This window comes from Elephas maximus, chromosome 7 (genome assembly GCF_024166365.1).
Source record: "Elephas maximus indicus isolate mEleMax1 chromosome 7, mEleMax1 primary haplotype, whole genome shotgun sequence".
NCBI classification, from domain to species: Eukaryota; Metazoa; Chordata; class Mammalia; order Proboscidea; family Elephantidae; genus Elephas; species Elephas maximus.
The window spans coordinates 103,824,086-103,851,744 of record NC_064825.1 but is presented as its reverse complement, the minus strand read 5'-3'; the positions used below and the strand labels follow the sequence as shown (position 1 = coordinate 103,851,744).

General features: G+C 43.7%; 1 protein-coding gene across 2 annotated transcripts; it reads left to right on the top strand.

The window, feature by feature from the left end:
- Positions 1–17,186: 17,186 nt before the first annotated feature.
- On the top strand, positions 17,187–22,103 carry LOC126079847 (sialic acid-binding Ig-like lectin 6). 2 transcript variants are annotated; one of them, XM_049891211.1, is made up of 6 exons: positions 17,187–17,284; positions 18,225–18,503; positions 18,728–18,775; positions 20,787–21,038; positions 21,150–21,256; positions 21,363–22,103. In XM_049891211.1, exons 1-4 carry the CDS (start codon positions 17,227–17,229, stop codon positions 20,888–20,890), a joined length of 489 nt encoding a protein of 162 aa, XP_049747168.1. In that variant the 5' UTR covers positions 17,187–17,226; the 3' UTR covers positions 20,891–21,038; positions 21,150–21,256; positions 21,363–22,103. The 2 variants fall into 2 exon arrangements, with proteins under 2 accessions (XP_049747168.1, XP_049747169.1); XM_049891212.1 differs by having other exon boundaries at positions 21,360–22,103.
- Positions 22,104–27,659: the final 5,556 nt, after the last annotated feature.

The window sequence follows — 27,659 nt, the reverse complement described above, 5'->3', positions numbered from 1 at the left end:
TGAAGATGCTGTTTCCAAATATGGTGACATTCACAGGTAACAGGGGTTAGGACTTGAACATACCAACCCATAACATCCAACATCTGGAGCAGAGAGACTGAAAAACAGATCTGAAGCCACAGATTCCCCAGGGACCAACCAGCCAGGAATACCCAGCACTCTAAACCGCCACTTTGTGCCTTCTCCCCACATCCTGCCTCCAAGTCCAGATACACATTTCTTCAGCCAAAGCACAACCATTCCTGAGGACAGATCACCCCAAGCCTGGCTTCTTTTGGCCCATATATTCTGATTTCTACAAGGGTCTTGACACCCTTGGTGGGCTGAAAATGGCCCCCAAAGATATCCACATCCTAATCTCTGGAACCTGTGAATATATTTCCTTAAATGGCAGTAGGGGCTTTGCATGTGTGATTAAAGATCTTGAGATGGGAAGATCATCCTGGATTATGTAATGTAATCACAACTGTCATAAGAGGGAGGGAGGGGCTGTGGGCCAAGGAATACAGGAGCCCTCTCACAGCAAAAACGAAAACATTGCCATCAAGTTGATTCCAACTCATTATAGCAACCCGACAGGATAGAGTAGAACTGCCACATAGGATTTCCAAGGCTGTAAATCTTTACGGAGGCAGACCACTACGTCTTCTCCTGTGGAGCAGTTGGTGGATTCAAACCGCAGATCTTCCGGTTAGCAGCCGAGTGCAGGAATCCTCTAGCAGGTAGCAAAGGCCAGGAAATGTATTCCCTCCACACACACGCACACACACACACAAAAAAAAACCCAAACCAAACCAGCTGCCGTTGAGTTGATTCCAACTCATGTTGACCCTATGTGTGCCAGAGTAGAACTGTGCTCCACAGGGTTTTCAGTGCTTATAAATTTTCTGAAATAGATGTAAAAATGGCATGGGAGAGGCGTCTGACCTCCTCTAACTTCACAAGGAGGAAAGAGAATCAAGAACAGCCCACGGCTGATTCTTAAGATGCGGAGGTCAGTCATGCCTCCTTTCTCCACCATCTTTACCAATTCTAACACCAGCTGTTCCTCCTTTGGCACTTTCTGCTTCTTTGTTGAGTTAGATTATTTGTTGCTATGGCCACACAGAACTCACAGGCTGTATTCATGATTATGGGGTTTATCAGGGAAGTGACAGGTTACAATTCAAGTTCAGGAACACTCAGGATGCAGTTCTTCCATCAGGACAGTCTCTTCTCAGCTGCACCTGCAGGCATGCTTCTCTCTAGCCTTTGGCCTTTGCTTTGATTGGGAAAGTGTTACAAAGCTCTTTTAGCTCTGCGAATATGTGCCCTGAGGCACTCCACTTCACCTACTTCACCTAGTCAGTAAGCCTCTGCCCAAAGGCACTCAGCTTTAGCTCCGTGGGTCAGCAAAACTAGCTCTACCAAGTGCCCAGAGGCACCCTAGTCCACCAGCAAGCCTGCTGCCCGAAGGTACTCAGCTTTCTTTCTGTGTGGAGCAGGAAACCCCTCAAGCCATCTCCTGCCAGTTTCCTGCTGGTTTCCAGATTCTGCTGTCACCAGTTCTCTGCTGCCACTTCTCACAGTCTTCAGTGTTACAGCTCTCTCCTGGTCTGGTTCCAGGAGCTTCTCAATGCAAGGATCCCAGGTCCAAAGGACACACTCAACTCCTGGCTCTTCTTTCTTGGTGGTGGTGAGATCCTCCCTTTCCACCTCTGGGATGGCTCATTTTAAGCCTAGTGGGATGGTGAAACCGACCAGTTCCTTCATTAGGGTTCCATATACTTAATTTGCATAGTCCTACTCAATCATTGTGTGTGAGTCACAAAGACTATGGCTAGAAGGGCCATGTTAAGTAATTCATTGCACCATAGTAGATCACCAGGCCTTTCTTCCACAGCACAGCTGGGTGGATTCAAACTGCCAAACTTTTGGCACTTAACGGTTTATAACCCTGGAACCCCTGATATCCTCCCCCACCCACCCTACCAAAGCCCTCATACTCCTGGATCTGAGGAATCTATATGTCACACAGGACTTATGCTGGGATGTTGTGCATGTGTGATGCCTCTGGACCTTGGTTTGAGTCCTGGTGAGGGGTTCCTGCTCATGTTTGTCTCATGTGGAAGGCCATTCATAGGCCACGTTGAGCTTTAGTATGCATTGTCTGTACCTGGTGGGGCCTTGAAAAACAACTCTGGAGGATTATCTATTATTTATAGCCCCTCATCTTGTCTAAGCACCTAGTTTGTTAATCACGAGTAGTTCTCGGGTGCCAGTAGCAAAAGTTATATGGTAGTCTGCACTTAGGTTTACGTTCCAAGAATACTGAGTCAGAGGCTATTTAACTCGGCCAGCCCAATCTCTCGCCTGTCTCACTCCCCCCCGAGAGATTTCATACTCATAAATCTTTACAAGGAGCATGGGTGGTGGTCTATTCTTGTATAGCTTCTTCAGGCTGACACAGGGTCTTTGACCTGCGTACCAGAGTAGAAATGTCTCGCTATCTGGTCTAAAGTTTTGTAAGGACTAGTGGCCTCACTTTCAGATATGAGTTGGAAATCTTGCAGCATTGTTAATTTAACTTGAAATTGCTGCAAGCTACAGGACACAAACTTTACCAAAAGCTTAAACAGGCAGAGACCAAATAGAAGTAGGAAGAGAATGGCCACTGCGGGTCCCAATAGAGGCAAAAACCAGGTCATAGAAGGCAAATACCCTTTAATGTGGTCCTATATGGAGAAAGCCTATCTTTACCTAGTGTCTTTTAACCATTTTGCTCTCTCTAATAGTCAGGTGGAAACTCTGATGGCGTAGTGGTTAAGTGCTATGGCTGCTAATCAAAGGGTCAGCAGTTCAAATCCACCAGGCGCTCCTTGAAAGCTATATGGGGCAGTTCTACCCTGTCCTGTAGGGTCGCTATGAGTCGGAATCGACTCGACGGCACTGGGTTTGGGTTTTTTTTAATAGTCAGGTAGCTCTAAGTTCTACTTCTTGTGAAGTATTGACATAAAAGCAGCAGGATGTGTTGGCAACAGCACAAACTTCTCCTTGTTCAGCTAACATGTGGTCTAATGCCATTTGATGATCCATAAATAACCATGTTGGCAAGGGAGCCTAGAGACTTTCGAAGGACACATAGTCCTTGTCCAGAGTCCTTTAACAACAGAGGACACATTCTGCACTGTTGCACATTGTAAATGACTCCTGCCGTTAGACCCCCTAAGGCAACCACTAAAGCAGTGATTCCTAAAGCAATAAGGGTAAGAGACTCTCTTTTCTTCCTGGTCAAGGATACATCAGTTCCTTTTGGAACACAGGATTGTAAATCAGAAAAGACTTGAATTTGTTCATCTAGGGGAGTCACCCCCTTATAGAGCAGTGACCACTGACCTGGGTTGAACTGAGGCACGAGATGGCCCATGTTCCTCTAAAGAAGTCTCTGCGCAAAAACCACAGCCCAGTAGGAAGACACAGAAGCTGAGACGAGTTTTTCCAAAAAGTATTTTTTTTGTGTGCTGAGAGAGGGATTTTTTTTTTTTTTAAGGTCCATGCCTCGAAGTGACCAGTTAAGGACCATTCACACCTGGGTATGACCAAGGGCCTTTCAGAGGCCCCCAGGCCCCATTCCTGTTCCAGGCAGGAGCTTGGATGGACCTTACCCACGTCTTCCAAGACTCACAACCTTAGCTCTTTTGATTCCGATTACAAGTACGATCAGGGTCATTAATTTGCCAAACACCCCAAGTGGCATAGTTTATTTTCAAAGAATTATTGATGGGGCAAAATGTCTCATAGCCTGTTTGAGAGCCAGTATTCATCATTTGAAAGGTTTCCCTGGAGCCTCACAGGGCCCTATGGTGAAGTTAGAATCGAATGTCCTGTTGATCTCATACTGGGTGTTTTGATTTTTATAAAAGATCTCTTAACTGGTAAAGTTTTTAAAATATTCAAGTTTTGATACAATTGGGGGACAGATGGGGAAGCGCCTAAAGCCCCTGGTAGCTGGCTGAATATTGCTTCGCCAGATTAGGTTGGTTGGCTCTAGACAAGGAGTTTCACCAAATTGATTGACCTCAACTGGGCTGGGTATGACTTGTAAGGTGGTTATCTTCTTCCCCTCTGGATTAGAAAAAGGGAAGGTAACTTACTGATACCAAGGAGGATAAACAGGAACTGCTGACAACAAAGGATTGAGCCCAGAACCCCCTGTTGGCCTCTGATGGCAAATCCAACAGTTACTCATGTCATTTCCACGTATTATGCTTTCAGACAAGCGAAATCAGTGAATTCTCCCATCGTCCCCAGGTCTTATGAAAGAGGAGGAGGAGTAGTAAAAAGTACGTCATGGTTTCCCAACTTATCTACTACTGCTGAAGATCAGCTGAAATGATTCCAACCCTTAGGCAGTATGCAAAGATTCATGTACCATGAGAGAACTATTAGGCTTATCCCCAGTATGGCAACTACCCAGAACCAACGGTTAGATTTCCGCTCTTGCTCCTCATCTATGTAGATACTTATCTACTGCTGGGAGGTGTCTTTTCTCCATTGAAACAGGAACTTCAGGTCCTCTACTTGTTCATAGGTGTAGTTTGGGAGCTCTTCAGGAAAATCTCCATCCTCTTCGGTAGCCTTATTGTTCCTAACAGGGAAAGCTTCTATCCAGCCTGTAAAAGTATCAACATAAACTAGTAGATAGTTATACCCTTGGCATGGAGGCATGACAGTAAAGTCCACTGGCCAATATTCTCCTGGGAAGGAGACTCCTCTGTGTTGGACTGGTTTTACAAGTGTAGGGGGTATCACGTACAACTGAGATTGTTCCTTTGGCAGGTTTCACAATTGAGCTCCACTTCTTTAATCACCTTATATAAGTTTTTCCCATAAAGGCACTTACTCAGCAAGTTCGCTGATGCATCCCTTCCATAGTGGGTGGCAGAATGAAAGCTCTTAACAATCTTCCATAGTCTAGACTCAGGAGCATAGAGAATTCCTTTATCATTGACTAGCCACCCACCTGGGTCTTGTTGGGTATATTCACTTTTGGCCCTTTTCTCCTTTTCGTTCTCAGCCAGGAGTTAATACCTCAGTGGGTTGTCCCAAGGACAACTTGGCTGCTGCTTTTATGAATAGGGCCCTAGCTGCAACTGCTTAGAGGCACCCTGGCCAGCCTTGAACCACAGGGTCAAGCTGTTTTGAAAAGTAAGCTACTAGCCTCGTTGTAGAACGAATTTCCTGAGTGAGGACCCCTAAATCCACCCCTTGTTTCTCATATACAGATAGTTTAAAGGGCTTTCTTGAATATGGGAGCCCTAAAGTTGGTGCTTTCCCCAATTCCATCCTTAGTTTATCAAAAGCCTGCTGATGTTCCGGGGTCCAATATAAGGGAGCTCTTTCTTCCCCTTTAAGGGCCTCATACAGAGGCCTTGCTATAAGGCCGAAATTAGGGACCCAGATTCAGCAAAATCCAGCCATCCCTAGGAAGCCCCTAAACTGCTTCCTGGTGGTAGGTGCCAGTAGGGCAGTGATAACCTTCTTTTGCTCCAGAGCCAGCATCTGTTTCACTGGGGTCAGTATAAAACCTAGGTACTATACCAGTTTTTTAGAGATTTGGGCCTTTTTTGGGGACACACGGTAGCTCCATTCTCCCAAGAAGTGTAACACTAATATGGTATCCTTGTCTTAACTTTCCTCAGTTGGACTGGCTATTAATATATCGTCCATATATGTAATTCCCTCAATTCTCCTGTCAGGGCATTTCCAAATAAGTGAGGATAGTCTCTAAAACCTTGAGGTAAGCAAGTCCAGATATATTCGGTGGTCTCCTGAGTGTTGGAGTCCCGCCACTCAAAGGCAAAAAGATATTGCCATGTACTACACAGGGGTATACAAAAAAATACATCCTTTAAGTCCAGCACCGAAAAGTTCTAGGCTTCTCCTAGTACCTGGGTGAGGAGGGTATATGGATTTAGGACTATGGGGTGAATGGGAATTACTGCCTCATTTACTGCTCTTAAATCCTGTACAAATCTATAACTTCTGACTGGTTTCTTTACTGGGAGAACGGGGGTATTGCAAGGGAACTGGCAGAGTTGGATTAATCCATGTTTTAAGTAATCCTCTAATACTGGCTTTATTCCCTTTTGGGCTTCCAAATCCATAGGATATTGTCTCCTCCAAGGATAGGGTGTGTTGGGCTTCAGTTTGATTAACACAGGGGGTGTTTTTTAGCCAGACCTGGAGTTGTGGTGTCCCACACTTCTGGATTTACCTGTTCTAATATCTCTTTGGGAGGTGGGTTCTCAAACTCAGGAGTCTTTCCTTCAGTCAGCTCAAGGAGTAGCCCCAAGCTCTGGCTTTTGTCTACAGCTACAGTGAGTTGCCCTTTTTCTAAATATATTGTTACACCCAGCTTAGTTAATAAATCCCTCCCTAACAAGGGAACAGGACTGTCAGGGACATACAAGAAAGAGTGGGATAGAGTTCTCTGGCCCTCTTCACAGGAAAGGGGGAAAGTAAAATTCCTTACCTTAGGCTTTCTGTCAACCCCAATGACCGTGCAGGCAAGACCATAGAGTGGGCCTGGATTTTGGGTCAGAATAGAGAAGGCAGTTCCTGTGTCTAGTAAAAATTCAGTCTCCTTACCTCCCACGTTGAGAGTAACCTAAGGCTCCGCAGCAGAAACAGTGATGGTCTTCTGGCCGGGAGCTAAGCAGACCTCTAGGCCTCATCAATAGGACCGCTCTTTCTCCTCCAAGGAGAGGGACATCAGGCACAGTGGGCCACCTGGGCTGGCCTCCAGGGAAAGTCAGCTGGGTGCCCTGTTCTAGGGCACTCAGGACACTCTGCCTTCCAATGGCATCTCTTTTTACAGTACCTACGCTGGTCTGGCTCAATACTCACCGGCCGATGAGGAAATTCTCGTGTAAGTCTTGGTCTTTGAGATCCTGTAGGGTTACCTTGAGGTGGGCCTTGAAGTGCTACTGCCAACAACTGGGACTTTTTCTTCATTTTATCTTCTGCTGCCAGATCTCTGTTATTGAAGATCTTAAAGAATTCCTCAACCAGTCCAGAGAATGGAGCCTGGGGTCCTACCTCTATCTTTTGTAACTTCCTTCTAATATCTGCTGCAGATTGGATAATAAAATGCATGGCTAGCAAAGTCTTTCATTTCAGGCTCTCAATGTCAGTGTTAGCATATTCCTAAAAGCCTCAGTTAGCCTGGTGAGAAAGACCACTGGGTTCTCCTCTGCTGTCTGAGTAATTTCTTTCACCCTATCATAATTAACAGGCTTGGCTACACACTTCTGAATCCCACCTGTAACACATTCAACTAAATGTCTGACCCTTTCCCTACCATCCCCATTGTAATCCCGGTTTGGCTCTGTGTCAGGGACTGCTTCTCCTCCTGGTCTGAAAATAACATATGTTGGTTTTGGGCAGTTAACCTCATCAGCCTGTTCTCTAGCATTAGTCAGGATCCTAGTCTTTTCATCCATGATACAACAGCAAGTTAAAATGACCATCACAACTCCCCAGGTCAAATTAAAATTCAAGCTGAGTTTCATGAACTCATGCTTAAACTTCTCAGGGTCTTCTGACACACTCCCTAACTTTTCTTTGCCCTGGCTTAAGCCTGAGACTGAAAATGGCACATTAACTCGGGTTGTGCCCCCAGTCCTGTTAGCTACTTCCCTAAGGGGGTACATGCCAGTTTTCTGGGCTGAGGGCAGAGTAGGGTACAGCTTGTTGCCTGATCCCAACCACATCGAAGAAGGGGGTGGACAGGGCAAGGGATTGGGACCAGTTAAGACGCAGGTAGGTGCGGGTGATAAGGGGCTTCCCGTGGCTTTCAAACCTGTCAGGAGTTTATCATAAGTTACCAAGAAACAATACTTTACTTATTTAACCAAAGATCTTAAAATAAAAAACTTAGTTTTTATTTTTCCCTAAAGCCATGTGGCTTGGTTTTTTATTCTAATGAAAGTTCTTTAGTCAGGCAGACATTTTTGAAAGGTAAAAGATAACTAATATCTTTCCCTTTTACTGTTCTGGAACTGTTACTTTTATTATAAGACTAAATTTTTTTTTTTTCTTTACACCATGTGCACTGGTCTCTTTCCAAAGGGGCACGGTGCTTTCTCTGCTCCTGTGGCCTCGGTCTCTCTCCTTTTCTTTGATTTCTTGGGGGATGGCCTTTAGCCTGCAAGACAGCAGTTAGAAAGGCTGCTTGACATTTTTGGTCTGTAAATCTTTTTCCTTATCTCAGTTAAAGTAAACTTGGCAGGCCAGTCTATTTAGCCAAGAGATTTTTTCACTCTAGACTTCCTTCTTTTTCTGAAGCTTTCTTTTTCTTTAATTGATCATAAGAAAAGAATTGTCAGTGTTTAAGAATGCACCCTAAGCGTGAATCTCCTGGTATGTTTTCCTGATTTCTCATTCTGTCCAATTAACTGTTCCCAAGAACCAAGCTTTTTATTTTTATGGGTAGTTGATACCACCAGCTTTTTCTTTTAATCCATAGGAATTTATTTGTCTCTTGTGCTGCAGCTGAGAGTTTTCTCAGCTCTGGGAGAGAACCTCTTTTTTAAAATCTTAACACTCTGCCTGGAGTGTTTTCTGTATTTTGACTCAAGTCCCAGTCTAGACTGAAAATCTGCTCTCCCTGTGCATCTCTTTCACCAGCCCAATCAATAAATTCTCAGGAGTCTCTATAAATACGTTCTAATTCAGCCTGAATTTCTTTTCACCAATTAATTTCTATGCATCACACATAAGTGACACATAAGACACAGACAGAGGTGACGGAGAAAATCTTGCAGTCTCAACCTCCCAGACAGCACCGGTCACACATAAGATGAACAGACTGACAGAGAGCGCTTGGGCCAGAAAAGCCAGAAAGGGAAAGAGGGAATGAGGATGATCTTACTGAGGTCCAACACACTACTAGGAATATCTGAATCTCCACTTCAACCCTCTGGGTACCTCCTATCCCCAATACCAGATGCGGGTCCTTCAATCTCCTCGTCTAAACAGATAGAGATGTCTACATTCACTCCCCAGAACTAGGGTTGCTGAACCAGAGACAGACAACATCCAGACACACAAAAACGACAGCCACCACACACTCATACATCTGCCCAAACTCTAGAGTCACCAAGAGTCCCTCCTTGTGATCACAAATGCAATGAGACTGAACTGGGTAACAATTAAGAATCAAAACACTACAAAACTAATCACAACTTGGGCTCCCATAAGTGGGGAGACAGGCAGGAAAAATGCCTGCACTAACTGGGCAAAATGCCAGGGCTATCACCCACCAGCCAGCACTTAATGAAAAGGAAAATAAAATGGAGAGGAAAGTGAAATAAAGAAGAATGAAAAAGCCAATTACCAGGTCTTCAGACTACACCAGATCTCTCAGATCTTTATTACACCAGGTCTCACAGGTCTTACACCCCCTCACTGCAGATGCCAAGCTTCAATCGAGGGGAATCACTCAACTTGTGAGACTCCCAGATTGCGTGAGTCCGGGAGGGAGGCTTTAAAACTCAATCTGGGAAGAGTATCTATTAAGCACACGTGATTTTCCAAGTTTCACAGATCTTGGGGCCAACGCCGTCACCATAAACAAACTGTAAATAGACACCAAGTCTCAATTACCAGGTCTCAGGATGCAAGACAGAGAGATGTCCTTTGTTCCCGTGGAAACTGGGATGAGAGGAGCACGCACGGAGATCTACTCATTGAAGGGAGAGACACAGGTCAAATGGAGCGCTGGCAGCTGCTTGTCCGTCCATCAGGGCTTAGCAGGTCTTCTAATCTGCCCCCAGACCCAGGAGTGAGGGAAAAAATCCCTCCTGGCTGGCTCGCCAAGTTTTGTTGCAGGGCAAGGTTTCCCAGCTCAGAACTAAGCCCTGCCTAGGTTCTTACCTTCTTCTGACTAAGAATGACGAGGATAGGCTCAGAGGTTCCACACAAACAAAGGTTTATTAGTGACAGAAAGAAAGCAAAGGTTCGTGAGGGAGAGGTGGAGAGGTGTTTCCGCCTAAGCTAGCCTCCAGTCTCTCTTCAAACAAAGGATTTCCTAGGGTTTATAAAGTTCTTAGGTGGGAAAAGGGCATTATCTTTATTCATTAGATGGGTGGAGATATCCAGGAGAAGGAGAGGGATTATGAAAATGAAATGCACATACAGCTAGAATTCAAGATAGATTTCCTCGCAGAGGTTGCTGGAACTAAGATGGAGTCTGTCGCAAAGGCTGCCGGGATATCAAAGAGGGCTTATTCTGGGATGTTGTACCTGCATGTTGCCTCTGGGCCTTGGTTCAAGTCCTGGCGAGGGGTCTCTGCTCATGTTAGTCTCATGTGGAAGGTCATTCATAGGTCACATTGATCTTTACTGCTCATTGTCTGCACCTGATGGGGCCTTGAAAAACATCTCAGGAAGATTATCAGTAATTTATAGCTGGTCAAGCACACAAGGCCTTGAAATATAGCCTCTTATCTTGTCTAAGTAACTAGTTTGCTAATCACAAGTAATTCTTGGGTGCCAGCAGCAAAAGTTATATGCACTTAGGTTTAGATTCCAAGAATACTGAGTCAGAGGCTATTTAGTTCAGCCAGCTCGATCTCTTGTCTGTTTCAATCTGTTTAAAATATGCTAAGTGTTTTTCTAAGGGCAAGCTGCCTCTCCTTGGTTTGTCTATTAACAGTCATGGGTCGCTTTCTCAGAAGCAAAAGTGGAACCTAAGACAAAATGGAGTCTGAGCCATTGAGGTTGATCTCTTCTGAGAACGTGGTTTCTTTAAGATACATAATTTTCTGCATAGTAGGAGGGTGACAGTTTGATTACAAACATTAGACAGGCATTCAGACGACGTTGTCTTGAAGACTAGTTAAACCGATTACTGATTTACCCTAAACATAATTCTCACTTTGAAGTTAGTTTCTTAAAACAGACAGATTTTACTAAATTAAAAAAAAAAAAAAGGCACAAAGCCTAGAGCAAAAGAATCTTACTAGTTTATCTGGACCATTGTTTGACTCAAAGCTTCAGGAACCAGTTTTTTGGTTTTTTTTTTTCCTCAAAGCTCAAGGTTCAAAAGGACACCAAAGGCGATGGCCTTGGTGGGTTGCCCCAACCTCCATGAGAGCCAGAAAACTGCATTCCAGGAGAATTACATACAACGCTCTCATGGTTCCCTTCTTTGGATCATGATCTTGCTATAGAATCTTTGACCAAAAATCTCAAAAAATGGTAATTGGGCACCATCTGGTTTTTAAAATGCCAGGTACCATACAGTGAGCTAGGAGGTAGAATAGAAACACTAACAATAATATTAGGCCAATTGTCTGAAATAACCAATGAAACAATGACCCTATGGTCTTTGAACCACGGAAACAAATCTCGGGGGGTGTTTGTTTATGCATAAGCAGCATCGGTAATGGCTTTTATGTGCCTCAGCAGCAGCTACATTCTGCAAAACCTCAGCTTGTGTATTAATATAAACACAGCAGCATTTATCTATTAAGGCACAAGCTGCCTCTTGAGAGAACTAATAGGAAATCTAATGCTGTTCTATTTTGTAAAATCAGCTCAAACTTCAGATGCTTCTCTAGTTATGATATTTACAACTTTGTGAAGTTTATCAACAGGAACTTCTAATTTAAGAGTTACAATATCTAAACCCATTAGTTAGATAATTTAGGAGAAAAGAAAATGATTCCTATATCCAGAAAGTAGGACCTTAAGATATCAGCAATATTCCCACATAAAACCCATAGTATCCTTTAGTTTACTCAGTCTTATGTAGTTAATTTCTGTTCCACTTGATTCTGGATCAACAGCAGTTTGTGAACTCATCAGCTTCTGCATAAGGGTTCTGGAAACCTGGATTCAGTCCAGTCACAGTCCTTTCATAAGAACAATATAGTCCATCTCTTTTATTGAAATATTCTGGTCAACCGTTTTCAGAAAATCAGCAAAGTAAAAAGTATCTACAGATGACAAAACTTAATATGGCCACGATTAATTTACAAAAATGATACTCTTAGTAGTCAAAGACCTGATAGAAATTAACTCCAAGCACAAAGTAAAGGCCAAATAAAATCAGTTAAAAAAAACTTTAGGCAAAAATATTTCTAAATATAACCATTAACCATATTTTTAAAGAACTTTAGATATCTTGAGACCAAATATCATTTAGACAGGCTACACCAAGAATATACCAAGATTATCAAGCCTCTAAATACCTGAATAGTAAAAAAAAAAAAAATTCATAGGCAAATGATGTGTTTTCCCCAATCAAACCTTTGGCTTTGATGATGCTAGATTCAAAAAATAAAATAAGGTTGTGACCAAGTTAACAATAAAGAAATAATAACAAAATTATGACATACTATTACATATTTGTTGTCTAATATTAGGCAAAAACATAAGAGAAAATGTTAACATATAAATTTTAACCCAAAGAGAATCGGGCACTTCTCTTGATTTTGACAACACATTCCATATAATTTAGAACATGTTAAATAAAACTTTTTAGCACTTGTCCTTTATAAAAAATATTTTTGTGGCTTTTCATGATGTTTCAAAGCTGTCAGGAGTTTATTATAAGTTGCCATGAAACAATAGTTTATTTAACCAAAGATCTTAAAGGTAAAAAGCTTAACTTTTTTTTTTTTTCCAAAAGCCTTGTGGCTTAATTTTCGACTCAGGAATCTTATTCTAAAGAGAGGCCAGAACTTTGTTTTAGATTAGACAAATACATTAATCTTTCAACTCAGAAATCAAAGAAAATTTTGTTGTTTTAACAGTGAGAAACCTAATTCTTTGTTTTATATGTTATTTAACATTGAAGCTTCTAAAACTCTCTCATAAATCAAACCATCAATTTCAGTCAGACAGATAAAACTTTTGACCATTATCAAGTAAATTTATTTTTAATAAACCTCTTAAATGTGGTCTTTGTTGCATATCCCTTTAAAATGGTAAAAATGAACTCATTCATTTGCAGACATAGATATATATATCTATGGAAACCCTGGTGACATAGTGGTTAAGTGCTACAGCGGCTAACTAAAAGGTCGGTGGTTCAAATCCACCAGGTGTTCCTTGGAAATTCTATGGGGCAGTTCTACTCTGTTCTATAGGGTCGCTATGAGTCAGAATCGACTCAACGGGAAAGGGTTTTATATATATGTATATTTATATATATATTTTCTTTTGTGAATAAAAAGCAAAAGTATATAAGCTTAAATTATGACAAATATCTATTAACTCAATTTAGTATCAGTAAGTTACCTAAAAGGTCTTGGAAATTATTTTAATTCTGTATACCATAAAACATAATGGTAGTGGCAAGTCTGTTGAAACATTCTAAGTTTTTATTCAACTTTTACTATTTCTTGTATTTTTCCCAATCTAATTTTAGCCCTTAAAGATTTTATCAACTGGCTTTGGAAATCACAAAGTCCCTGCTCAACTGACCAATTCATCGATATGGATATAACCTTAAGTCTCTGGTTACTGTTGGAAACATTTTTCCAGGCCATTTCAGTTGTGTCTCATTGTGATTTCTTAAAATTTCCCTACAATAGAGAGAACTTGTTTACTGCTCTTTTAAGAATTGGAATCCACCCAATTTCTGATAACTATAGCAAAGCAACTATTTTTCTTATCTTTTCTCAGAGTAGAACTGCCCTATAGGGTTTCCAAGGCTGTAATCTTTATGGAATCAGATTGCCACATCTCTCTTCGTAGGAGCAGCTGGAACTGCTGACTTTTCAGTTAGCAGCCAAGCAATTAACCACTTCACCACCAGGGCTTCTTATATGGATGTAGATAATTACATGTGTCCCCCAAGAAATATGAAGCCAGAGGGCCATTTTATTCTGGACAGCATAGTCACCCACACTCTGGCTTCAGTCTTATTCCTGAACTCGGAGTCCTTTGTCAGCTCCACTGTCCTGCTCCAATCACCTTTCTACCAACTCTTACTATATTTCTTGCTTCCAATTTTTGAATTCCCCCAATTACTCTAGATTTGGGGAGTTCTCAAATCCCCAAATTTGTTACAGAATTTGTTAGGTACTGTCGAGTTGATTTTGACTCATAGCGAGTCCATGTGACAGAGTAGAAATGCCCCATAGGTTTTTCTGGGCTGTAATATTTATGGGAGCAGATCTCCAGGTCCTTTCTTCCATGGACCCACTGGGTAGGTTTGAACTGCTAGCCTTTTAGTTAGCAGCTGAGCATTTAGCCATGGTACCACCAGGGCTCCTGTGTAACCACCTTACCTTAGGACTGTAGAAAGAAGAAGAAACTTTACAACCTTTCTGGAGAAGTTCCCTTTGTCTAAAAAAAAAAGGAGAATATCCCATTGCCGTCGAATTGATTCTGACTCATGGCAATCCTAAAGGACAGGGTAGAACTGCCCCATAGGGTTTCCAAGGAAGGCCTGACGGATTAGAGCTGCTGACCTCTTGGCTAGCATCAGTAGCTCTTAACCACTATACCACCAGGGTTTCCAAAAGTATGTACATGAGTGATATTTTAATAATAATGACTCATGTACAAAGAGAACCTAGCATAGAAGGAAATTAGACACCACAAACTAGAAGCAACAAAACCAAATAATAGGAACTGATCTACAAAGATTTTCATTGTTGAAATGATCAGAAAAAAATTGTAAACTACGGTAACTATATTTAAAGGGAAAAGAGAAAAAACTTGAAAATAGAAAAAATAGCAACCTATAAAAAGTGACCAGGGATTATAATCAGAAAAATGGGAGATAACAAGTGTTGGTGAGGCTGTGAAGAAATCGAAACCTTCATAGATTGCTGATAGGAATGTAAAATGGTGCAGCCACTGTAGAAAACAATTTGATGGTTCCTCAAAAAGTTGAACATAGAGTTACCATAGGATCCAACAATTTCATTCCTAGGTGTATACTCAAATGACTTGAAAGCAGGAATGCAAAGAGATACCTGTATACCAATGTTCATTGCAGCGTTATTCACAATAGCAAAAAGATGGAAACAAACCAAGTGCCCATTAACAGCTGAATGGAGAAATAAAATAAAATATTATAAATATATATATATATACATACAGATTATACAGCCATAAAAAGAAATCAAGTTCTGATACATGCAGTGCAGTAAATTACTTAATACGGCACTTACAGCCATTCTTGGTTTTGTAATAATTGCATGAGGCTATGCAAAAAAGGTGCTTGTGGCCCACCAAGGGGATTGGATAGCCTCCTAATAATGCAAATAAGGTGTATGAAACTATTGCAGGGTGGGAATACATAAACAAGGTATATGGAACCCTAATGAGGGGATTGGTCAGTTTTGCCATCCTGCTAGGCTTAAAAGAGAACCAATCCCAGAGCAAATGGGTACCTCACTACCACCAAGAAGAAGAGCTGGGAGTGTAGAGCATCCTTTGGACCTCGGCTTCCTGTGCTGAGAACCTCCTAGACCCAGAAGACAGACAGAGTTGTAACACTGGAGATGGTGTGTGATGGCGAGAAGCAGTGGTGGAGAAATCTTGGCAGCAGAACTAGGAGACTGGCATAAGATGGCATGGTAGGCTTTCTGGTCCCAGGAGCAGAGCAACTACAGTGGGTGTGCTGACCCATGGAGCGAGATAGCTGAGCGCCTTTGGGCTGAGGTTTGCTGGCAGAGTGGGGTGCCTTTGGGCACTTATTGGCAGAACTAAAGAGCTTTGTAACACTTACCAGAGCAGAGCAGAGGCCAGGCCAGCCCAAGAGGCCTGAGGGCCTGAGATGCCGAGAGGCTGAGGGCCAGGGAGAGGCCTGCCTGCAGGCAAGATTGAGAAGCTGTTCTTACTGAAGAATCTGGAGTCATTCCTAATCCTGAATTGTAACCTGTTACTTCTCTAATAGGCCCCATAATTGTGAGTATTGTCTGTGAGTTCTATCTGGCCATTGCAACCAATTATCAACTCAACAGAGAAGTAGAAAAGTGTGTGGGAGGGACAGGTGGTGTCAAAATTCATAGAAAGTTTGGAGGACAGAGGTATGTTTGACCTCTACCTCATAGGAATCAATCAGCCTTGGGCTGATGTTCATCTTGATGGTGATTCTCTCTCCTTCCCCTCCTGAAGTTAGAGGAGGTCAGATGCCGCCACACCACCATTTTTACAATATGACACAGATATGATAAGTGCTAAGTGAAATAAGCCAGATACAAAAAGACACATATTGTATGATCTCACTTACATGAAATATCTAGAATAGGCAAATGCACAGAGACAAAAGTTTATTAGTGGTTGTCAGGGGATGGGGGAGGAGGGATGGGGAGCTATTGCTTAACGGGTACTGAGTTTATGTTTTCTTTTGGAAACAAATAGTGGTGACGGTTTCCCAACATTGTGAATGTAATTAATGTCACTGTGTTGCACACTTAAAAATGATTGAATGGCAAAGTTTATGGTATATATATTTTATCACATTAAAAAAAAAAAATTAAAAACTGACCTGGGAGATTTGGAAAGAAAAGAAAAAGAGAACAAAGTAAAAAATTGGTGATTTAACAGAAGATTAAGCGCAAATGTAATTCATCAATGCTATCTTAAAAGAAATGAAAACCCCCTATAGCCCTGTGTCTATAAAAGAATTGATTCAGTAGTCAGCATCACTTCTTAGGGAAAACAAAAGTCACTGTCAAGTTCTACTGAATACGCAAGGTAGAAATAATTCCAATCTTTCATAAACTCTTCCAAATATGAATGACACATCAAGTATGACTTTTGGTAAATCTTTTTCTTTCTCTAGACCTCCCTAAATTCTACAGAGCCATACCATTTGCCACGGAGTTGAGTCTAACTCATGGTGACCCATGTGTGTCAGAGTAGAACTGTGCTCCATAGCGTTTTCAAAGGCTGAGTTGTCAGAAGTGGATTGCCAGGCCTTTCTTCCAAGGCAACTCTGGGTGGACTGGATCCAACCTTTTGGTCAGTATTCAAGACTGTTAACCATTTGCACCACCCTGGGACTCTCTGCAGAGTAGGGAAGTGTTAATGGCTGATCTCCAATAACCTCCCCATCTTTGGCTGCTATAAGTCTGAAGTTGCACTTCTGTGCACATTTATCATTCTGTCCACACCCACTAACTTCCTGTTGAGGTTTACCCTGTTTTTCCACTTATTCTTTCCAGAGCGAGGAACCGTGGAGATCAGACTCTCCCAGGCCAGTGTCTGGCACTTATGGCTCAAGTGTTGCTTCTGCCACTGCTGGTGCTGCTACTGTTCAAGCTGTGGGAAGGTAAGGGGGTCAGAAAAGGAGCCCAGGTAGTGCAACAGTTAAGTGCTTGGCTGCTAACTGGAAGGTTGGCTGTTCAAACCACCCAGTGGGAGAAAAGACCTGATGATCTGCTCCCATAAAGACTACAGCCAAGAAAACCCTATGGGGCAGTTCTACTCTGTCCCATAGGGTCGCTATGAGGAGCTCTGGTGCCATGACAGTTAAGCACTCATCTGCTAACCAAAAAGTTGGGGGTTCAAACCCACCCAGGAGCTCTGTGGGAGAAAAGACCTGGCGATCTGCTCCCATAAAGATTAACCCTATGGGGCAGTTCTACTCTGTCACATGGACTCCCTATAAGTTGAAATCGACTCCACAGCACCCAACAAGAAGAAGGGGATCAGAGGCTAGTGGGGTCCAGGGTGGAGTCTGGACAGTCTGAGTCTGAGTCTCTCTCTCTCTCCAGGGGCTTTGTCTCAGGATCCTGACTATACCATTGAAATGCCGGAGTCGGTGACAGTGCAGGAGGGCCTGTGTGTCCTTGTGCCCTGCACCGTCTCCTACCCCAAGTACTGTTGGATTAACTCGGACCCAGCTTATGGCTATTGGTACAAGGTTGATGCCGCTACTGGACAGAATGTCCTGGTGGCTACAAACAATGGCAAGCAAACAGTGCAGGAGGAGACCCTGGACAGATTCCAACTCTTTGGGAACCCCCAGAGTTATGGCTGCTCCCTGAACATCAGAAATGTACATACGGGGGGCGGGGGGCATACATCTTTCGAGCGGAGAGAGGTGATTACATGAAATACAGTTTCAAAAAGAAGGTGTTCCTGCAGGTGACAGGTAGGATAAAGACCCAGAAAAACGGGGCATTTTCTCATCCAGGGTTGGGGGAGGCATTCAGGACCCTGGGAGTTAAGGGAGATAAGTGAAGGCAACCTCTCTCTCTCTTCCTCAGCTCTGACCCAGAAACCTGAGATCTACATCCCAAAGACACTGGTGTCCAGCCGCCCTGGGAACTTGAACTGCACTGTTCCATGGGCTTATGAGAAAGGGAAGCCCCTCAAATTCTTCTGGACAGGAGCTGCCATCAATTTTCTGGCTTCTAAGATTCGCAGTTCCTCGGTGCTCACACTCATCCCATGGCCACAAGACCTCAACACCAACCTCACCTGTTACGTGACTCTACCTGGAGTAGGTGTGTCCATAGAGAGGACTGTCCAGCTCGATGTCTTCTGTAAGTGCTGGGTCAGGATGCCTGGGTCCCTGAGGGCACCGGAGCCTCAAAGGGGCCAGAGTCTGGAATCCTTGATGTTTTTGACCTATAGCCCAGGCTGGGGAGGGCCTCAGATCACCACGCACCACCCCCTTCCCAGGTTCTGTTCCTCTTGGGGGAAAAAAGCCAAGGTCCGCAAGGTACCCAATGACTGAAGTAGAAACTACTACATTTTTCTATCACAGATGCTCCACAGTTTGTGACCATCAACGCTTCCTTGGGAAACTACAGAGGTAGGAATGAGCTGTCTTTCTTAGGGGCTGGGATGTGACCAAGAATGGGGTCTGTTTCAGCTTAGGGAAGGGGAGTTGTATCAGAATTAAAATAAGATGAAGTTTAAATCTGACTGAAGAGGCCCCCTACAGGTCTCATTCTCCTCTTTCCCCTAAATCAGACCTGTCTTCCTCCACTCCCCCCATACAACTCTGTCCAGCTCACTAAACCAGTAAAACCAGTTGCCGTCTAGTCCCCATGTGTGTCAGAGTAGAACTGTGCCTTTTTAGAAGCAGATTGCCAGACATTTCTTCTGAGATGCCTCTGTGTGACTTCGAACTACCAACCTTTCAGTTAGTAAACAAGCACTTAACTGTGCCACACAGGGACTCCAGTCTCCAGCTCACTGTTACCACCTTATTGTCAAATTCATTGCCAAATTTGACTGCCACGCCTCTCTCTCCTCTCCATCTGTCTCCCTTTCTCTCCATCTCTCTCTCTTTCTGTGTCTTTAATATTTTTCAATGAGGTGAAATACTCATCAAATAAAATTAGCCGTTTTAAAGTGAACAATTCCTTGGTATTTAATGCATTCACAATGTTGTGCAGCCACCACCTCTCAAAACATTTACATCACCCAAAAAGAAAGTGCGTACCCATCAAGCAGTTTTTCCACATAGCCCCTTCTTCCCCAGCCAGGGCAACTACAAATCTGCTTTCTGTCTCTATAGATTTAACTATTCTGGACAATTAATATAAATGAAATTATATCATATTTGCCCTTTTGAGTCTGGCTTCTTTCACTTAGCATGTCACCTCTCTCTTGGTCTTCTATACCTTGTCCCTCCCTGGCCAAGTTGTTTCAATCTCCACCCATCAGCCCAAGTACGGGTGGTCCCAGCTGTGCCCTGGGCCACCCTTTCGCCCTCTGCTTTCACCCTAGGTGAGCTTATCCATTCCTCTGGCTTCACTTTGAGTTCCACCCTGATATCTCCCCCATCTTTCTCTCCTGAGCCCCAAATCTCTGGCCATGGCACCTCCATCCCCACAGTTACCCTAACAGAATTCTGTGACTTACTCCAGGTTCCTCCTTTTCTCACTCTTCCTGGTGATCTGCTCCTGTAAACATGACAGCCTAGGAAACCTTACAGGGCACCTGCTCTGTGACATGGGGTTACCATGAGTAAGAATCTACTCGACAGCATCTTGGCACCTAACAACAACTACTGCATGAGTCACCAAGTCCTGTAAACTTCGCTTCCTGTTGTTGTTGTTAGGTGCCATTGAGTTGGTTTTGACTCATAGCGACCCTATGTACAAGGAATGAAACACTGCCTGATCCTGTGCCATCCTCACAATTGTTACGCTTCAGCCCATTATTGCAGCCACTGTGTCAATCCATCTCTTTGCAGGTCTTCCTTTTTTTCACTGACCCTCTACTTTACCAAGCATGGTGTCCTTCTCCAGAGGCTGATCCCTCCTGTGATTTGGGCAGCAAGATGGCAGCTGTACAGGTGTACTGGGGAGGGAAAATTCTAGAAGGCAGCTATGAAGCAGTAGGTGACGTGGTTCTTGTCTGACTTCTGAATTCAGAATAGGGTCTGGGTTATGATTTTCCTTCTGATTCCTTCTGTTGTTGCATCCTCTGCTGAGGTCATTTAGTGGTCACAGCTGGCCCTTCTGCACATGCCACAGTAGGCCTAATCTGGCTTGGGCTAGTTTAAGGACTAGTGGAAATTTACTGGCATTTGTTGGGTCAGGTTACAGAGTCCTCTGTATCTGAGCATAAGTGTCATTAGTCACGTGTTCTCTGTTTCTATTTGGGTGGGAGGTGAAGGAGTAACTGCCCTCTCACCTCCATCATCCCTGTCCCTTCTATCTCTCTCTCTGTCACCCCACCTAGTCACTGCCCTCACTCCTGGACCCGCCCACTCACTACCCTCACTCCAAGACCCACCCACTCACCCCATTCCCTCCAGGCCGGTTTGCTTGTTCCCTCACTGAGCCTCTGCCCTCTCTCTCTCTCCCCAGCTCTGAAGACCTTGGGTAATGGCACACTGCTACCTGTCCTGGAGGGTCAGTCCCTGCTTCTGGAATGCATGGCTGATGGCAATCCCCCTGCCATGCTGAGCTGAGCCTATGAAGGAAAATCCCTGAACACCTTCCAGTTCCCAGCACCCAGGGTCCTGAAGCTGCCCCAAGTTGAAAATGAAAGGGAATTCACCTGCCTGGCTCAGAACTCTGTGGGCTCCCAGCACACTTCTTTGAGCCTCTCTGTGTATAGTGAGTTGCTGGGCTTGTGTTGAGGGCAAGCAACCTAGTCAGGGGTTTGTTTGGTCAGTGGGAGGGCTGGAGGACAGGAGACAGAGCCTCACCTCCCTTTTCCTCCTCCAGGAAAACCCTCCTCCAGCAGTTCTGTGTCTGTGAAATATGAGGGGTCCTGGCCCCTGTTGGGGCCTGGCTTCCTCCTCACCTGGCTTCATCGGGATCTACTACACCAGGTGAGCATACCTGCCCTTCTCCAGGGAACCCCAGTGATGGGCCTCAAATTCCTGGAGTTAGAATTAAGGTAACCAATTCTGATTTGGGACTTGGGTTTCTCAGCAGGTGTGGAGGCCCCTAGCAGAGCAGAGCTGACTGAGCACCCCCCTTCTCAAGACAGGACCGAGGTATGGATATGGAAACCAGACAGACAGACGTGGGGACATCACAATCAGCTTCTCCCTGGAAACACTCAGCCCACACCAGTTTCCAGTGGGAAGACAGGGCTCCTGTGAACAGGCAAATGGCCTTTGTTATCAGGCCAAAGAGATCCTGGGACAATGTCTGCTGAAGCAGGGTGGATCATAATCCCATTTGAGTGGAGTCTTATAAAATAGAAGAACAGACACAGAGACAGGTGTAGACAGAAGAAGGAGAGCCAGGTGATAATGGAGGCCAACACAGCTGCAAGCCAAGGAAAGCCCAGGATTGCTGGGATCTGTTATAAGTTAGGACAGAAGTAAGGAATAGTTTCTCTCTCTCAGAGCCTCAGAAGGAATCAACACAGCCCATACTCTGGTTTGAACTTCAAATCTCCAGAACTGTGAGACAATAAATTTCTGTTTTTGAAAGGCACCACTTTGTGGTACAGGCAGTCCCCAGGTTACAAATGTCCGACTGTACTTAGGAACCAAGCCCTGTAAAGCCTATTATATTAAAAATTTGAGGTATATACAATGGTTGGTAATTTAAAAAGGAAACTACTTTGTGACGTGCATTAAAACATTATTATCACTGCATTATTACGTTAAAGATGTTTTGGTGTATCTGGAAGTGTTTCTTTAATATTTATGAGCATAGAAAGGTACACTGTATGCTATATACTAAGACAAATATTTGACTAACTGATGTTAGATACAAACCGTACCTAACTGTGCTGACTTAAGTATAAATTCAACTTAAAGACAGATTTAGGAACGGAGCTAGTTGATAATGCGGGACTGCCCGTATTTTGGAAACCCTGGTGGCGTAGTGGTTAAGTGCTACGGCTGTTAACCAAGAGGCCGGGAGTTCGAATCCGCCAGGTGCTCCTTGGAAACTCCATCGGGCAGTTCTACTTTGTCCTATAGGGTCGCTATGAGTCGGAATCGAATCAACAGTAGTGGTTTTTTTGGCCTGTATTTTGAAACAACTCCCAATTTTTCCCTACTAGCTATAATTTATGTAGGCTATGGTTGCAGTACCTCCACTTCTCCCAGCACCTGGTAACCACTAATAAACTTGTCTTTATGCATTTGCTTCTTCTAGGTATTTCATATAAATGGGATCATGCAAAATTTGTCCTTGTGTGCCTGACTTATTTCACTCAGCAAGCTGTTTTCAAGGTTTATCCATGTTGTAATGTGTAGCAGGGCTTTGATTCTCTTTATGGCTGAGTAATATTCCCTTGTATGTATGTTCCACATTTTGTGTATCCATTCATCTTTTGGTGGACACTTGGGTTGTTTCCACTGTCAGGTCTTCTTAATGACTGAGCCTCAGAAGTGTCAGAACATCTTTTCCTCCATATTCTGTTGGTCAAAACATCACAACCGAGTCCAAATTCAAGTGGAGGAGAAAGAAACTCCCTCTTGCAATGGGACAAGGACCATGTTTGTATAGGAAGGGGTGGAATTGTTTGGAACCATCTTTGGTGACTAGATACCTGGTATGAACTGAATTATGTTGCCCAAAAATATGGGTTGTCTTAGTCATCTATTGCTGCTGAAACAAAAATACCACAAGAGGATGGCTTTAACAAAGAGAAATTTATTCTCTCACAGCCTAGTAGGCTACCAGTCCAAATTTAGGGCAACAGCTCCAGGGGGAGTCTTTCTCTTCTCTCTCAGCTCTGAAGGAAGGTCTTTGTCATCAGTCTACCCTCAGACTCGGAGCTTCTCCACACAGGAACCCCTGGTCCAAAGGACGCACTGTGCTATTGGCGCTGCTTTCTTGGGGGTATGAGGTCCCCCTGTCTCTGCTCACTTCTCTCTTTTATATCTCAAAGAGATCTTTTTTATATATATATCTCAAAGAGATCTCATCAATATAACTGCCACTAATCCATCTCATTAACATCATAGTGATAGGATATATAATACATAGGAAAATTTCATCAGATGACAAAATAGTACACAATCATATAATACTGGGAATCATGACCTAGCCTAGTTGACAGATATTTTGGGGGAACACAATTCAATCCATGACAGGTTGTAAATCCTAATCCTTACACCTACTGCTATAACCACACTTGGAGCTGGTTTTTCTGTTAGGTTAATGAGGCAGTATCAGTATGCTTTTGTTTCTTAAGTCAGTCTCTTTTGAGATATAAAAGAGCTGATTAATCAAGGAGCAAAAAAGCAGTTGGGGAAAGACAGATCTGACACCACATGAGATCTCCAAGGAACCAAGAAACAGAAGCTGAAAAGAAACAAGGACCTTCCCCCAGAGCCAAAAGAGAGAGAGAGTCTTCCCCTAGAGCCAGTGCCTTGAATTTGGACTTCTGGTCTCTTAAACAGTGAGAAAATAAATTTAAAGTCACCTACTTGTGGTGTATCTGTTACAGCAGCACTGGATAACTAAGACATTGCCATAACCACTCACCCATTTGAGTGTCAGCTACATCCTCAATCTGATAAGGAGAACGACCCTTCTTTGTCAGGGATGTTGGAAGGATGAAATGGGACACGCTATGTAAAGGGGCCCTGTTTGGTATAGAGGTTAAGAGCTTGGCTGATAACCAAAATGTCAGCAGTTGAAATCCACCAGCTGCTCCTTGGAAACCCTATGGGGCAGTTCTTCTCTGTCCTATAGGGTCTCTTGGAGTTGAAATCCACTCAGCGATGGTGGATTTGGTTTGGTTTTTATGTAAAGGGGAACCACATAGCTCTCATCTCCCCTACCCCTGAACCTGGTGACAACAGCCCAATGTCCACAGGACATTTCTGAGGGTGGATGGGAGGACAAGGAGGAGGAACACAGAGAGAAGCCCAGACCAGTACCCAGGTCTGCCACTCCCCATATTCCCTTCTTCCAGATGAACCTGTATTCTACCCAGTGTATCTGACATGTTCATTCTCCTGACCCAGGGCAGCTGTTGAGTTGGGCCCCGACTCATGGAAACCCCATGCACAACAGAATGAAATGCTATCTGGTCCTGCACCATTCCCATGATTGGTTGCAGATCAGACCCTGGTGATCCATAGGGTTTTTATTGGCTTATTTTTGAAGCAGATTGCCAGGCCTTTCTTCCTAGTCCATCTTAGTCTGGAAACTGTTCTGAAACCTATTTAGCATCAGAGAAACACACAAGCCTCTACTGACAGATGGTTGGTGGCTGCTCGTGAGGTGCGTTGACCAAGTGTTGAACCTAGGTCTCCAACATGGAAAGGAAGAATTCTACTACTGAATCAATGACTTAGTTATCTAGTGCTGCTATAACAAAAATACCACAAGTGGGTGGCTATAACAAATGGAAATTTATTTCCTCACAGTTTAGGAGGCTAGAAGTGTGAATTCAGGGTGCCAGCTCTAGGTGAAGGACTTTTCTCTTTGCAGTCTCTGGAGGAAAATCCTTGTCTCTGCGAACTTCTGCTTCTGGGCAATTTTCATGTGGCTTGGCGTCTCTCTTCCTCCATTTCTGATATATAATCTCTCCTATATCTCAAAAGAGATTGACTCAACATACACCCTACACTAATCTTGCCTCATTAACATAACAAAGACAACTCATTCCCAAATGGGATTATAACCAGAGGCATAGAGATTACAAAAATTACAGTAAGTATTTTGGTGGACTCATTTCAATCGATATCATTTCACTCTTCAGCCTGCTAAAATTCATGTACTTTACACATGCAAAACACATTCACCCCATCACATCATCCCAAAAGTCTTAAATCAATTCCAAGCCTAAAATCTCATTTTCTGAATAATCTGAATCAAATATGAGTGAGATTTTTAGGTTTATTCCATCCTGGGACAAAATTCTTCTTCATCTGTGAACCTGTGAAATCTAGAATAGAACTTATCTATTTCCAAAGTGATAGAAACAATGCCAGAGATTGAATGATAGAATTTTGCAAGACCAATGACTTCTTCATTGCAAATATCTTCTTTCACCAACATAAACAGTGACTATACACATGGACCTCGCCAGATGGAACACACAGAAATCAAATTGACTACGTCTGTGGAAAGAGATGATGGAAAAGCTCAATATAATCAGTCAGAACAAGGCCAGGCAGGGGCAGACTATGGAACAGACCATCAATTGCTCATATGCAAGTTCAAGCTGAAACTGAAGAAAATCAGAGCAAGTCCACAAGAGCCAAAATATGACCTTGAATATTTCCCACCTGAATTTAGAGACCATCTCAAGAACAGATTTGACACATTGAACACTAGTGACCACAGACCAGACGAGTTGTGGAATGACATCAAGGACATCATCCATGAAGAAAGCAAGAGGTCACTGCAAAGACAGGAAAGAAAGAAAAGACCAAGATGGATGTCAGAGGAGACTCTGAAATTGCCCTTGAGTGTCGAGCAATGAAAGTAAATGAAAAGTAGACGAAGTAAAGTAGATGAAGTAAAAGAACTGAACAGAAGATTTCAAAGGGCCTCTCGAGAAGACAAAGTAAAGTATTACAATGACAAGTGCAAAGAGCTGGAGATGGAAAACCAAAAGGGAAGAACACGCTCGGTGTTTCTCAAGCTGAAAGAACTAAAGAAAAAATTCAAGCCTCGAGTTGCAATAGTGAAGGATTCTATGGGGAAAATATTAAAAGACACAGGAAGCATCAAAAGAAGTTGGAAGGGAGGAGGCAGAGCCAAGATGGCGGAATAGACAGAGGCTTCAGTCGAGCCCTCTTTACAACAAAGACCAGAAAAAACAAGTGAAACGAGTATATTTGTAACAAGCTGGGAGCCCTGAGCATCAAAGGCAAGCTTAGACAATGAACTGAGGGGCAGGGGAAGGAAGAGACCGTTCAGAAGCGGAGAGGAGTTGCCAGACCTGAATCGCAGGGAGCCCTCAGGCACCATTCCCAGAACAGCTGCGCCGGCGGCAATGGCAGCGGCGGGCTGGTCCTAGCGTTTGGCCGCAGTTTCCTCAGGTAGAAGCAGCCAGCCACACAGCTCACTCATACCTCCAGAACCTGAGGAGAAGGATGCTCTGGGCAAAAGCTAAATACTTGGGTATATTTTACCGCGCCCCACCTCCCCAAACCAGCTTCAGCAGCTGAATCACTAGGCCTGAGATAGACCCTGGCGAGCACCTGGAGCCGTCCTCCCGGCCTTGGGGAAAGAATAAATTTCCAACTGGGGAGAAAAGATAATTTGCTAGCTCCATTAACTGGGGGAGCTCAGGACAGAAGCGGCTCCTGTCCGGGCATAAACCGTCCCTGGACCTTGAGCACTTTTCCCTTCTGCATGGACCTGTGTGGGCCTATTTCAGGAGAATAGGGCCTTGTTGGCAAACTCCAACCATTTCAGTGGTGCAGTGGAGAGGTGGTCGTTTGATGTTTGACATTGCTTTGCCTATTAAACAAGGTCCTCACCTACGCACAACAGGGACCTAAGGACTGGTGGCTCCACTTGGGTCTCCCAGCCACCTGCAAAGGGGCCCAGGGAAAAATGGTAGCTTCCAGTCCTTACACCAAAATCTTTGGGTGCCCATGGTCCCTCTGCAGAGCCCACCCACCAGCATGCTCTAGGGAACAGAGATGCATTTTCCTCAGAGACACTTGGGGGTCGGTTCTCAGCCCCCTGCCTTGTTCAGAGCGTGACCCCCTGCTGCAATCAGATATGGGTATATACGCCAATCACCCCTACCCCTCTAAGACTGTAGGATAGAGCCTGTACCACACACTTGATATAGGCTACCTGGAAACTTGAGCTGAATTCATACAAGAAAACCGAATGGATTCCTAGAATGATATACCTGATAACAGCTCTAGCCAGCTGGGGACAGGACACCAGAGCTCCAAGGGTGAAAATAATCAAGCTGGCTCACTCAAGCAACCCATGGGGTATACCAAAACAAAACAAAGCAAGCAGCTACGACACAGTAAGCAAGCATAAACTAATACAATAACTTATAGATGGCTCAGAGACAACAGTCAATATCAAGTCACATAAAGAAACAGGCCATGATCACCTCAACAGGCTCTCAAAACTAAGAATCCAGGGATCTTCTAGATGAAAGTGCATTCCTGGAATTACCAGATGCAGAATACAAAAGTTTAATATACAGAACCTTTCAAGACATCAGGAAGGAAATGAGGCAATACGCAGAACAAGCCAAGGAACACACAAAGCAATCGAAGAAATTAAAAAGATTATTCAGGCACATAATGAAAAATTTAATAAGCTGGAAAA